General features: G+C 35.2%; 2 protein-coding genes across 2 annotated transcripts; both read right to left on the reverse strand.

The window, feature by feature from the left end:
- Positions 1-828: 828 nt before the first annotated feature.
- On the reverse strand, positions 829-3,550 carry LOC109189259 (probable esterase KAI2). Its single transcript, XM_019340070.1, has 2 exons — positions 3,036-3,550; positions 829-1,435 (listed from the first exon to the last, which is right to left on the reverse strand). Exons 1-2 carry the CDS (start codon positions 3,401-3,403, stop codon positions 985-987), a joined length of 819 nt encoding a protein of 272 aa, XP_019195615.1. The 5' UTR covers positions 3,404-3,550; the 3' UTR covers positions 829-984.
- Positions 3,551-10,580: 7,030 nt separating this feature from the next.
- LOC109188797 (adenylyl-sulfate kinase 3-like) lies at positions 10,581-13,524 on the reverse strand. The gene is made up of 7 exons (XM_019339422.1): positions 13,000-13,524; positions 12,405-12,542; positions 11,936-12,085; positions 11,731-11,849; positions 11,510-11,594; positions 11,297-11,343; positions 10,581-10,988 (listed from the first exon to the last, which is right to left on the reverse strand). Exons 1-7 carry the CDS (start codon positions 13,301-13,303, stop codon positions 10,890-10,892), a joined length of 942 nt encoding a protein of 313 aa, XP_019194967.1. The 5' UTR covers positions 13,304-13,524; the 3' UTR covers positions 10,581-10,889.
- Between the last annotated feature and the right edge of the window lie 502 nt (positions 13,525-14,026).

The following is a 14,026-nucleotide window of genomic DNA, read 5'->3' on the forward strand; positions in this document are numbered from 1 at the left end:
TTGAAGTCGTTAACTCCAAAACTTTCAACAGGCAAATGGGGCAAACTTTCACCGACTCGTTTCCAGTTTTCACCGTTAACTTCTAAAATAAAAAATAAAAATTTTCTGTTTCGTATGTACAGAATTATATAGTATAATACATATAAACTCCTAACATAATACACATAATCTAACATAATACCCATAAACTCAAATATTTAAAAAAAAAAATGTAACGAAATTAGATGGACGGAACAGTATTCATCGCGTCAACTCTCCACCAACTTATAAAACGTCGTCGTTTTGGGCACGATATAACGATTGGGCAAATGGACGGCTTGAAATGGATTAATAAGAAAATTGTTAGCAGACATCATCCCGCTTCAAAGAATGGCCCATGGGCCCTGCAGGCTGCAGCCCACATTGGCAAACAACAAATGTTATCCAAATATCCATACTTTTGTGACCTTTTACTTATGTTTGTTGGATCAATAGTTAATCACTAATTTCTTCTAATATTTGATATCTATAACTTTTTTCTAATACTTGTCCTCAATTCTCTTCGACAAGTATTTGATTCACTAGATTTTGCATGGGTAGTTCTGTCGCATGAGTGAAATTTGAGAACAATGATCTGGAATCGAGTCTCACTAGCGATAGTGGGGAAGTAATCGCTCAAAGTGAAGGGATACACATCTCGAGGGGCTCTTTGTACGCAGTAAGCAAAGGTCTAACATCTAGTTATCATAATTTACATCCTCTCAGATGGTCTGTCAAGCTGAATTCACTATTAAGCACACATTCTATGTTATTTATTAATGAATCATATCGCCACTTGACACCTGATTTAATTTGAAGGAGTCTAGTCTATTATTCAATCAAGTGAAAATAAATTTCTCCGTTAAAACCTCAAGGAAATTCAGAGTTAAAATATTCGAATTGAACAAACAATGAAACAATTTGTACATGCATTACACTTGATTGGATCAATCTCAGAACCCATTATCATTTTTGGATCTCTATATCATGATGAATGTGCCTAAGAATCACGGGGACCACAACATCCGGTGAGCTGAGCTGCGGCAGATGACCGTCGGTGGACATCACCTCCACGACGGACTCACAGCTAAGGTTCCGGTGAAGGTACTCCGCCACCACCACCGGCACCGCCAAATCCTTCATGCTCTGGATAATGTGACATGGCACCGTCACATGACTCAACACGTGTCGCAGGTCGCTGCGGAATATGGTTTGGAGCACGCTCAATGCTATGTCGGGTCGCATGTTGAACAATGTCCGGCTGAACTCTTGCACCGCCACGGAATCCATGTCCCCGCCGACGGCCAACGGTGCAAACCCTGAACACCATGCCTTGTAGTTTGATCGCATCGCTTCGAATAATTGCTCCAAATCTTCTAGCTCAAATCCTCCATAGTAGTCCACATCATTCAAATACCTAATTAAACGCAAACAAAAGAAAATGTGTGACCATAGGTTGCAAAACACGTTAGGCTTCGGCGCCTAGGGGCGCCCTAGGCGTCAATTTTTTTTTTAAATATAAAAAAAATTAAAAATTATCAAAATTCACTCATAAAACATAAGGTTCTCGTCGTTTTTTCTTACAAACTATTTATTTAAGTGGCTATAAAATTGTTTAAAATATTGTTGAAACCATCTAAATACATAGCAAACTAAAGTTAAGAGCAAAAGAAGGCATTTTTATGAGAAATTGGTCGCGCAAACTGCCTTTGGCTGTTTGCAGTGGGTAGATCTCGAAAAAATACGTAATTTGAAAAAAAATTTATCCAAAACGAATAACCGAGTCAAAAGTTATGCATTCCCAAAGTTTTTAACCTAAACCCTAAAAAAAAAAAAATTGCCGGTTCGGCAGATTTCAACCTTCCTCATCGTGGCCGGACGGCGCCTAGGCGCGATTTTTACAATATTGTGTATGACACTCAATAATTGTTTATATTACACATTCGTTTCACGTAATATAGTCTTGCACAATATCACTCGTTAATTAAAATTTATTTTTATTTTAAATCCAACCAATGATTGTCACGCTCAATTTATCCTAAAATTTGGAAGCATATAATAAGGTGGTAAGGGAAGTATAAAGGCAATTCCTCCATTTGTCGGTCCAAAGTGGACAATTGGACGTCGCAACATATGATAAATATAATAATTAGTGGAAGAAAAATAGAAAATAATGTATTATTAGTTAATAAAAACCAAACTAGCAATGGTTAACGTCATCAATACCTGTTAAACATAATATTGAATTTTTAATTGATGTGATATAGAAAGAGTCTATCACGGCCGTACTTTAACTAATTAATATGTTGACATGGATGTCTCCGTGTATATGGAGAAATATTTTGGTGTTTCATTCTTCTATATTTACATGTTAAAAATAATAATAAAGAGACAAATTTTGGAAAAATTAGGTCTTTTTATAATAAAACTACCCTATTTTTTGTTTCCAAAAAAAGAAAAAAATCCATTTTTTCATTTAATAAAGAGTATTAGACTTTGTCTGTCTATCTGTGTCAAGCACACCTTGTGCTCAGATGACACTCGGGTTAGACTCCTATATAGGATATTGTGTGTTCAAATCGAGTTGATGTATGGTGTTTTCAAATGTACAAGTCTCCTCTCTCTCTCTCTCTCTCTCTCTATATATATATATATATATATATATATATATATATATATATATATATATTTTGAAGAGGATATTATTTAAGTTAAAATCAAGCTCATATGGGCTGTATTTGTTTTTTTCTTTTTTACTCGAAATAATAAACAAACCAATTTAAATATAGGCCATTATAGTCTGGTTAAGTTCCTTTAAATAATTTAGAACAAATTATAAACAATTCACTAAGAGGGCAAGAGGCTAAAAGCTACGGAGTGGTAAATAAACCTACAATATTTATAAGATATTAAGATGCCTTTTGATTTTTGTTAGGGAATAATAATATTTTAATTAAGAAATAGATGGGGAAATTATTACTTTTTAAAAAATTTAAATGAATTGTATAATTGTATACCTGGGAGAGGCGGAGATGGTGACGAGTTTGGTGAAAAGGTCAGGGCGGGCGACGGAGGCGATGACGCCGATCATGGCGGAGACGGAGTGGCCGACGTAAACGCAGGAGTGGACCTGGAGCTCTTCAAGGATGGCGATGACGTCATAGGCGTAGCCTTCGAGCGTGGCGTAGCGGTCGAAGTCAAAGTAGTCGGGATTGGTGGTGCCGGCGCCCATGTTGTCGAACAGCACCACCCGGCAGCCGTCCACCAGGTGCGGAACCAAGTGCTTCCACACCGACTGGTCCGTCCCGAAGCCGTGGGCCAGCACCACCGTGCGCGGCCCCGACCCCACCACCCTCACGTTGTGTGCCTCCTCCACTATTCCCATACCGCCCGGCCTGTCTGATCTTCTTTTCCGATGATGATTGTGTCTGTCGGTCGGTGGGATGGGAATGAAGAAAAAGTGTAGAGTTTCGTAGGTTTTGGGGATGTCTTTCTTGAAAGATAGATGCCTATTGAGGAGTACGTATTCATTCATTATGATGATGATGACAATGATATATTTGGACATGGATGGGTGGTAGGGTCCACATACAGCTAGCCAAGAATGAGGTGTGATGGGTGTGGGCATACACCTAGTTGGACTAGATAAGGGAGGATAGGCGAAGTCGAGTGCAAGAGCCAAGGGACCCGTCGAGTAAGTACTGTCTAGTCGGTCAAGTGTGTGCAGGAGAGGCGGGCAAAGATATGGGTGTAGGTAGTTATGCGGGTCGACAGACAAAATAGACAGCAAGCAATTGTACGGGGCCTGTAGGCCGTCCGTAAGGCGGTCGAGGAGTGGAGCCACACAGATAGATGCCCAGGCAAAGTGCCGAGGAGGTGGGAGTCCGCTTGGGCAGAGCGGGTAGGTCAAGGAGGCAAGTGAGAGCAAGAGATAAGTGCTTAAAGGAGTCGCACCCGAACAGAATAGCTGGACGGGCAAACCAAACGAATTGGTTAGCCGGAGAGAGGGATTGGCCGACTCGGGTCAATGTTGAGCTGCTAGCCGTATCTAGGAGAAATTTGGGGTTGATCTCAAAGTAGATAGAGGGAAATCTAGAGGCCACAATGAAAGAAATCAATTGTATTTATGACAGATTAGATGTACCTAAATTAGGCCCGTTATCTCATCTCATGTATAAATAGGCAAAGAGCATCCTGAAAAGGGGTTAAGCTTTCTCACGTACACCCCGAGCAATAAAATGCATTTCTAGTAACTCTTTACTCAATTTTTTGATAGTGTTGGCCCGTCGTTTGACTACTCCGGTGTTTGATAAAACCAACAAGCTAAGTTGCATCCACATTTTTAAATTCATAGTTGATTCTAACTTTTTATATCTAGAATTTTATCCCTTTTTCACTTTTCAATTTCAAGTTCAAAATCGATTAAATCAGCTTACAAAAAATCATAATTAGGTAAACTAATATAATTAAGCTAATAAGTAAAACTCATGGAGAAAATCCCCGGGATAATTGCAATTCAATTATCACAAGAGGATAATTCTCCTTAGGCCAGCTTATGTGCCTCTCAGAACGAACAAAATTAGTTGGGTGGACCCGAACGGTTAGACGAACAGAGAAAAACACGAAACATTTCGTGATTTACACACACAAAAAAAAAAAAATTTATAATTATCAAATCAACTATTCCACGAACTTGATAAAGATCGCCCTTTAATCATCCATGATTTTGAATAATCGGACATCAAATTTGGTCGATTTTATACTCGATGTCCAAACGTGTAAAAAAAAAAAAAAAAAAAAAAAAAAGTGACCACAATGAAGTGGGCCATGCGTCTATTTCGATTGCTAACGGACGACCATTAAGACAGAGACCTTGATTGACCTCAATTCATTTTGGACTGTACAACTCATGACCCAAAACCCACGTTAGGGGTGATAGTGGAGCAAATGGTTAAATATTAGTGGCTGCTTTTTACTACAATTACATTCGACTTGACCTAATTTAATGCACACAAATTTCTTTTTTAAAAAAAAAAAAAAAAAACCATAACTTTATTAAACCAAATATTCAATACATGGTGGTAATGAAGTAATCCAACAATAAGAATCAATTTGAGAACGGACAACCCTAGATCAGTGGACACAAATTTCTTTAGTCGTTAAATATGAAAGGTTTTAATGTTTGAATAAATATATTATTCTCCAAAACATTTTCTTCGTCTTAAAGCTGTTAAAAAAGTGTCAAGTATGGTGATCAAGTGGATGAGCAACAAAATTTAAAAATCTTGTTTTCAACAATAGAGTAACTAATTTGATCTAAGATTATTAGAGTTGGGCTTCTTGTGCACATAAAGATACAGTTTGATGTTAATCTCGAAGCTAGACAGACTTGAATTAGCTCCTCATAGGTCTGGATGACGTGTTGATCCACTTACTCTTTGGTTGATTGGGGTTTGGGAGTAGTGCATGTTATAGTTGTGAAAAAAATGAATAATGATGAAATTATTGGGTAAGTACAATTAGTGATGTGGATGCATGATTATGGGCGGAATCTCTCCATAGTTAATTAGTTGTGACAGGCAATCACTATCATATATTTTAGCATTTATTTAGGAAGGAAACAGCGGACAAATCCTGTTGCGTTAAATTAATTGCCATTTGCCATTATTGTCCCTGTCAATCCACGTCATCCCATTTCCCAACTCCTTGCTGGAAATTACTTTATAATGTTGGATGGTTTTTTTTTTTTTTTTTTTTTTGAAATTATAATGTTGGATGGTTAAACTTTGTAGGAGTGTGAATATCAAATGTCCTAAGTGAAAAAATAAAAAATAAAAATAAATAATGAATTAATGGGAGGGTAGTTAAGGAGCACCTACCCATAGCTGCTTAGGTCCCCATTAGTGGTCCTTTAATTTGACGTTCCCATGGCCTAATAAACATGAAGATACAATCACGTGTGAGGATGATTTTTTTGTTTTGTTTTTTTGAAGATGATATTTCTTGATTTGTTGTTTAATTTACAGCCGTCGATTGTGGGATTTGTAGGCCATGCAACTTATCACACGTAAAATAATCATGCAACCATCTGGATGAAATATCTTCTTCACACCTATCTACATGATAATTTTATAGCGCGTGTGAATCCTCGCAACACACTTTTGTCACTAGTTATAATATTTTTAAAGGTATGAGACATTTTCACGTATCTTTATTCGTGAGACAGGAATCGAGTTAATATACAAATATAGTATTTATACTAATAAATGTAATACTAAATAAGAAATAAAATGTTAATTACTTATAAGGAAAAACATAATGCTTTTGATGACAAATGTAATATTTATATATTTTAATGTAAAAGTCTTACTTTTCTCATCAAAATTATTATATTTTCTTTTGTAAGTAATATTACACTTATAAATAAAAATATAATACTTTTGATGAAAATTGTAATAATTTTTACATCAAAATATTATATTTTTTCATATAAGTAATAAAAATATTGAAAAGCAAAAACTTAACTTAAAAAAAATTGAAACATGGGCCAAATCAAGCTCTAACTTTTTGGTTTGGCCCAATCATGCAAATTATGCTATGGATTTGTGTTCACAGTGCATTGTGGACACACGTCCAAAACAACATCGTTTTCAAGGAAAATGACGGCATTCCAGTTTAGAAAAAAAAAAGATTTTGTCTCGCCGTTGATGGCGTTAACGGCGTTATTCGTTTGTGGAATTATGAATGTACAGTTATAGAATTATGAAATTATAAACACAGAGCTCTGACAGTCTGACATTATAAACTTACAATTATGAACATATAGTGATAAAATTATGAACATAGAGCTCTAAAATTGTGAACATAGAGCTTCGAAAATTATGAATTTACAGTTATTGAATTATGAATGTACAGTTACGAAATTATGAATGTACAGTTATGGAAGTATGAATGTACAATTATGAAATTATGAACAAATAGCTCTGACATTATGAACATATAGTGATAAAATCATGAACATAGAGCTCTAAAATTGTGAACATAGAGTTTCGAAAATTATGAATTTACAGTTATTGAATTATGAATTTACAGTTATGGAAGTATGAATGTACAGTTATGGAATTATGAATACAGAGCTCTGACATTATGAACATATAGTGATAAAATTATGAACATATGCTCCTATAACAAAGCGGTCTGAAATTTAAAAAAAAAAATGGTGGAAGATAATGGTGCCACTAATGGCACCGTTACCGTGTCTACAATGCACGCTGGACACGGATCCATAGCATAACGATTGACCAAAACTGATTTTTTACTTTTTTTTTTAAAGACAAAACTGAATTTTTACTGTGCAGCTTCATCCAGTCCAAATGGTAATTGCGCAATAGTTATCACGTGGACCGTCAGCTGTTTGGACCACAGTCTAAAAATGATGATGTTTTATGTATTTCTTTCACGCGGCCAATTACAACATACATTTTTATAAACTAATAATGTACTTTATTTATATCCTAATTCATAAAGTACATTATCTTACCTCAAAAGTTTTATTATTCTAACACATAAAGTACATTAGTCTAACACATAATGTATATTATTCTAACACAAAGTATATTATTTTAACTCATAATGTACATTATTCTAACTCATAAAATTCAACAACGTCATTTTAGACTGTGGTTCACAATTTCCACAAAGTACTTTGTGGACCACGATCCACACAATAATTTGCCGTAATCGAGCTGGTGATAGACTCAGCAACTCATTTGACACCAATTAGAGGGGTGGAAAGTTGGAAACAAAGAAAGTGAGCATGTCAGAGATCTAAGAAATGAGTGTTTCTCAACTTGACCAATATTGATATTTCCAGTTGACTTTATTTTTTTGAATTTTTAGACAGACCTTAAATTCAAACTGTAAATTAAATAAATGTTGTGCAGTGGCTCGTTGGAATTATTACTAACTTTTTGTTTTTCTTTTAATTGCAGTCATTTTTAGTATATTGAGATTAAGAATGAAATATATATTGAAATTATTAAGGGTGTGTTTGGTTGATGAGTTTTGTCTATAGGAATGGGTATGAAAGTGATTGTTATTGTTTGGTTGATAGGTTTTTAGAACACAACTATGGGTTTCGAATACCCCATCAATTGAAAAACTCATACCCAAATAAAATAAGGGTTTCATTCCCTTATTCATTCTCAAGAACTACTATTAGTAACCATTCTCATTCCACCCTACTACCAAACATGTTAAATACTTTCACAAAAACCCATTACCATTACCAAGTATTTGATACCCATTCCGATTACGATTCCAATTTGCGAACCAAACACACCCTAATATTTTCAAACCTTTATAAAAATAAGGTTATTTTTAAAAATAATTTTGTTGATTACTTAACCATAATAATCAATAATATAAACAGCTTAACGATGGAGAATTTTTATTCAAAGAATAAAATCGACAATAGAGTTGACCGAGTATGATTGTGCCATGTGTGAGTCAAATTACACTACACCAACCATTTCTCGTACCCTCTCAAATCAATCATCATCACGCCTCTTAATTTATTCACAACTTATATAGTACTTACTCCACTTTCAAACATAGGGTTAACTGGTTAAGCAAGGAAAATACTACATGGACTCTCATTTCTTACTTCTAACTTTTACTCATTTTCATAATTTTTTTATGTAGATATTTTTTCTGAGATCCATATGATAAAAATATCCAATCTTTGTTTGTGATGTCATGGAATAAAAGTGAGGGAGAATTTGAAAGTACATGTAGTAGAACTCGTTAAGTAATTCAATTTCACCAAATTGACTTATAATATCAGGATAGAACTAGTGATAGAGTTAATTATTTCTGGTCGGGTTGGATGTGATCGAAAATCCAATTATAGATAATTTAAATCGAATGGGATGTGATCGAAAAATTAATTGAGAGTAAAGAAATATGGTCGGAAAGAAATAGATGTGATTGGCGTGACCGGGAAGATAAGGGCCCGACCATGTGAGGTCGGGACACTCCGAGTGGAGTGGTGCAGGTTGGGAGCCCAAAAGTCTCCCCCAAAGTGCAATAAATCATAAATATCCTATATATAGAGGAGAAGATGGGACACATGTCAGACGCTCGACATGTCCTCCACGTGTCGTATGGAGGTCTGGCGGTGAAGCTATGCTTGCAAGTGTCCTTGGAGGGATGCTTGGAGACCGAGAAGTATAATAATACGAATTAATAATAATGAGACCGAGAAGGTCTACGGACAATGAGACTGGGATGTAGGCATGTCCTCTCAAGGTCGGGAAATATACTAGTGTGCTCGGGAAGTATACTGGTGAGGTCGGGAAGTACACTACTGAAGTCAAGAAATGCACTACTGAAGTTAAAAAATGCACTAAGGGGGTCGAAAAATATACTAGTGATATCAGAAGATACACTAGTGAGCTTCATACGGCGCAAATTATGCCATGGAATCGTGTTCACCGAGAATGGTGAACACAAGGCAAAACGACGTCGTTTTTAGGCAAAAAAAAAAAAAAAATCGCGGATGTGGAGTTAACGGCGCGCGTTTGATCAAATTATGAATTTTCTGTTATGAGATTATGAATTTTATGAAAATTCATAATCTTATAACAGAAAATTCATAATCGCATAACAGAAAATTCATAATCTCACAACTGAAAATTCATAATCTCATAACAGAAAATTCATAATCTTATAACAGAAAATTCATAATCTCATGGTTCCAAAGTGAATGTGTAGGCATGGTTCCAAAGTGAATGTGCAGGCATGGATTCATAATTTATGAATGTCCGTGATTTCGGACGGAAATATGTAGACATGGTTCCAAAGTGAATGTGCAGGCATGAATTCATAATTTATGAATGTCCGAAATTATGAATGTAATGAAAATTCATAATCTCATAACAGAAAATTCATAATCGCATAACAGAAAATTCATAATCTCATAACTGAAAATTCATAATCTCATAACTGAAAATTTATAATCTCATAACAAAAAATTCATAATCTTATAACAGAAAATTCATAATCTCATGGTTCCAAAGTGAATGTGTAGGCATGGTTCCAAAGTGAATGTGCAGGCATGGATTCATAATTTATGAATGTCCCGTGATTTCGGACGGGAATGTGTAGGCATGGTTCCAAAGTGAATGTGCATGCATGAATTCATAATTTATGAATGTCCGAAATCTTTGTTCACCTCAAATTAAAGTGAAACCGCAAAATGTGAAAATAAAGAAGAAAAATCACGCAATTAATTAAGAAAAAAAAAAAAAGATAACGGTGTACTAACACCGTTAGAACCGTGTTCACCATGAATGGTGAACACGGTTCCATGGCATAACGTCTGTTCATACGGTAAGTGGGCTGTCCTATAACCCTATCAACTAGAAAATTAGCCCGAATTATTATGTTCAAGTGCAATATGAGTTATTATACACGGGCCCGATATAAATTGACAATAAAAACATAATTAAGTGTTGGGATGCAATTACAGTTTAAAACAAAAATAAATAAATAAAAAGTTCTAATTTGATATGCTTAGTTTTCTTGATGAAATTATGTCAAATAAATCCATTACAATTTAAATATGTTCTTTATCATACTTTCTACAGTTCATAAAAAATGCATATTCCAGATATACATTTATATAAAAATATAATATAAATATAGACATCTTACGGAGTATTAAACTATCTTTATCACATATTAATAAATAATAAAGTCATATTCCTTTCTAATCACTCCCAAATTCCTTGCTGTAAATGAATTGCAATTTGAAGTTTTTGCAGGGTGGACAAGGATGGGAGAAATACCCTAGACTATTGTAAGCAGGGCTATGCCTCCAGGTACCCTTTATCCTCCAAGTAAGATATTACAATCTTAGCCAAATCACCAGGAGAACTGCAGAATCCCTCGCTTTGATGCAAAACTATCTGCACAACAAAAACCAGCAAACCCGTAGGTCCAAGTGAGCTGTTAGGAAAGCAGATTACCTATTCTAATTGCGTGATCATTATATTTTTGGAAATTGCGTATTGCAAATACATTAGAATGACCACCCTGCAGAGTTTACGGTTCAAATGTTGCCAATTAACACATGACCTGACTACACATCAAGTCTCAGAGGTGAGGAGGTAGGAGTTGATCTATCAATCTAGTGTGATTCATGGCTGTAGAGCAAAACCAGATTCTCTTGTGCATATAAACCAATAAATGAAGACACATATGTTTTTGGTAATACCTCAGAATTCAAGGGTGGCTCATATGGATCATCAATACCAGTGAAACCTGTGAACGTTACACATCAATAGACTCGTTTAGGTTGAATCTATCTTCCAAGGGGGCAAGTTAAATAATGGTACATGTATGAGGTAACTTTATAGATGGGCGCCATTTCATAAAAGGAAAGAGACATTCTTTTGGTAGTCAGGCGATTAGACCAAATGGGAAGTACCTTTTATTTTTCCAGCACGGGCAAGTTTGTACAATCCCTTAGGGTCCCTTGCCTCGCACACTTCTAGAGGTACATCCATGAAAACCTACAATATACAACTCGATGAGCTATGTCTTGAACTTAATCAACAACATATCATGTTATAAGCTCTATCCTGTCTAAGCATCATATAACTAAGAAACAAAAATGAATCCAGAATTCTTGCAATGAGAAGCACAAACCTCAATGAAATCTCCTTCCGGAAGTAAAGCACGGCAAGCATCTCTCTCCTTTCTGTATGGAGATATCAAACTGGCAATACAGATAAATCCACCATCTGCAAACAACTTGGCCACCTCTCCTGTGTATTACAAGCAAAACAAAAATGAGAAGTTTTTTCCTGATGACAAATGAGAACGTTTTCAAGAAAAGAACTAGGTAACCCACCAACCCGTCTTATGTTCTCTGTCCTATCCTTTGCTCCAAAGCTAAGATCACTATTTAGACCATGACGGAGATTGTCACCATCAAGAACATAAGTAAGCTTTCCCCGAGCATGTAAGCCTCCGCTTAGAGCACATGCCAAACTACTCTTTCCTGAAATAAAGTAGAATACTAAGGGATAAAGAAGACAAAAAAAACAAATCAAAGCCTTCATGTAGAACTTAGAAAACAAGGAATTCAAGAATGTCATTTTGAAGGCTAAATTTGTGTGGTTGCATCCTATGTGATTTTTAAATGAAAACATTAAGAGGGGAGGATAAGAAGAAGATAGGAAGCCAAGAATGGATTATCTAAATTACACAAGAAACATATAAAGATGAACTATAAAACTGTTTCGAGAGAGATAGGGGCATACAGACACAGAGCACACGGTGATATTAGCTAATGTCATTTGACAATTTTTGGAACAAACCTGAACCACTAAGGCCAGTAATCCATATAACACAGCCTTTCTGCTGAAGCAACTCTTCCCTGTCAACCTTCTCAACTGTACATTTTTGCCAAACAATATTTGAAGAATTCCCAATAGTTGACAATTGAGGTCTTTTTCCTGTTGAGGTAATTAGTCAATCATTAGCAGGAAAAAATATCCTAAAACCTTAGACCCACATTCATGGAATCATGGTACAATAAACAATAGGCAGATCAAATAATAACTGGTCTGACTTGGCAAGATTGAATAGGATGCTTTTAAACATTCATTAATGAAAACAAACAAACACAAAAAGAAAAACCTAGTTGATAACATTATTAAGTACATAGAACCAATGCTTTATTCCATTCTAGTCAAAACTGGGCGTGAAAGAGAATTCTTGATGACCTTTCAGAACCTGATGGAATAGAAAACCTCGCTACTTTACACATATAATGGCATATTCTTTTCAACCCACAAAAAGTTTAGCAGAAAAGAATCCAAATTCCTGTCCAGGCCATGCAACTTTCCATCAACAACAGAGAAAATCGACCAGAAAAATCAAGTTTCTGATTTAAAATAAAAAAATTAGTACCAGAGAAACCATCACATTCATTGATAAGAACCTCCTGCGAATCGCACCCAGAATGATGAGATTTTTCGGCTCTGGGATTGACATTCGAGGTTCTAGAAGCTTCAAGAGTCCAAATAGGTCCAAGACAACTCGATTTCACCTCGCTGCCGATAATTCCGGATCGAAGGAATCCTTCGCATCTACCAAGCCCTACAACCGGAAACTTCACAAACCCTACCTTTCCACACCTTGATTCCGCAGAGTGAAGCCCCGGCAAGAATGAACAGCGAATCCAAGACTTGTGCCCTCCTATCGCAGTCGTCATCTCACAGGGATAATGGAACTATATGATTTGAAGGAATGTAGACATACACACATATACATACAAAAATTGGTAGCCAGAATGCATATGTCATCAGGTTATGGAAATGGATAATACAATCACGCATATACACACGCGAAGGCAATGGGATTTCCTGTAAGTGGTTTCTGAAACGGCAGATGGAACACGACGGAACCTAATTCCATTTCATCCCACCATCTCTTCTCCTCTCATAATTAATAAATACGGAGTATAATTTAAAGTATATTAATTAACCATTTCCATTCAAATAAAAAAGGTTTTGAGTCATTTAATCCAGAGTTAATTTCATTTTTTGTCATAAATTTATAGATGAGTTCACTTTTAATCTTTTTTTTTTTATTGAAATATTCATATTTTGATCTTAATATTATTGTGACGTGTTTGGTCTTTTATCAACAAAATAATTTTAATGTTGTTAAATAAAAATGCATTTCGGTCTTCGATTAAGGATTTTTTTAAAAAAATAAACATAAAATATAGCGGGTCAACTCACTTTGTATAAAAATGATCGAAATGTCTTTGTATTTAATGACATTTTAACGATTTTGTTGACGGGTGACAAAAAATGATAATGTTACAATAATACTATGATCAAACGTGATTTTTAAAAAAAAAAAAAAAGAAATAACTAAAAGTGGATTGTCACCTAAAATAAAAAATAAAAAAATTAACTCTTTAAATAAT

The sequence above is a fragment of the Ipomoea nil genome, unplaced genomic scaffold (assembly GCF_001879475.1).
Source record: "Ipomoea nil cultivar Tokyo-kokei standard unplaced genomic scaffold, Asagao_1.1 scaffold1509, whole genome shotgun sequence".
NCBI classification, from domain to species: Eukaryota; Viridiplantae; Streptophyta; class Magnoliopsida; order Solanales; family Convolvulaceae; genus Ipomoea; species Ipomoea nil.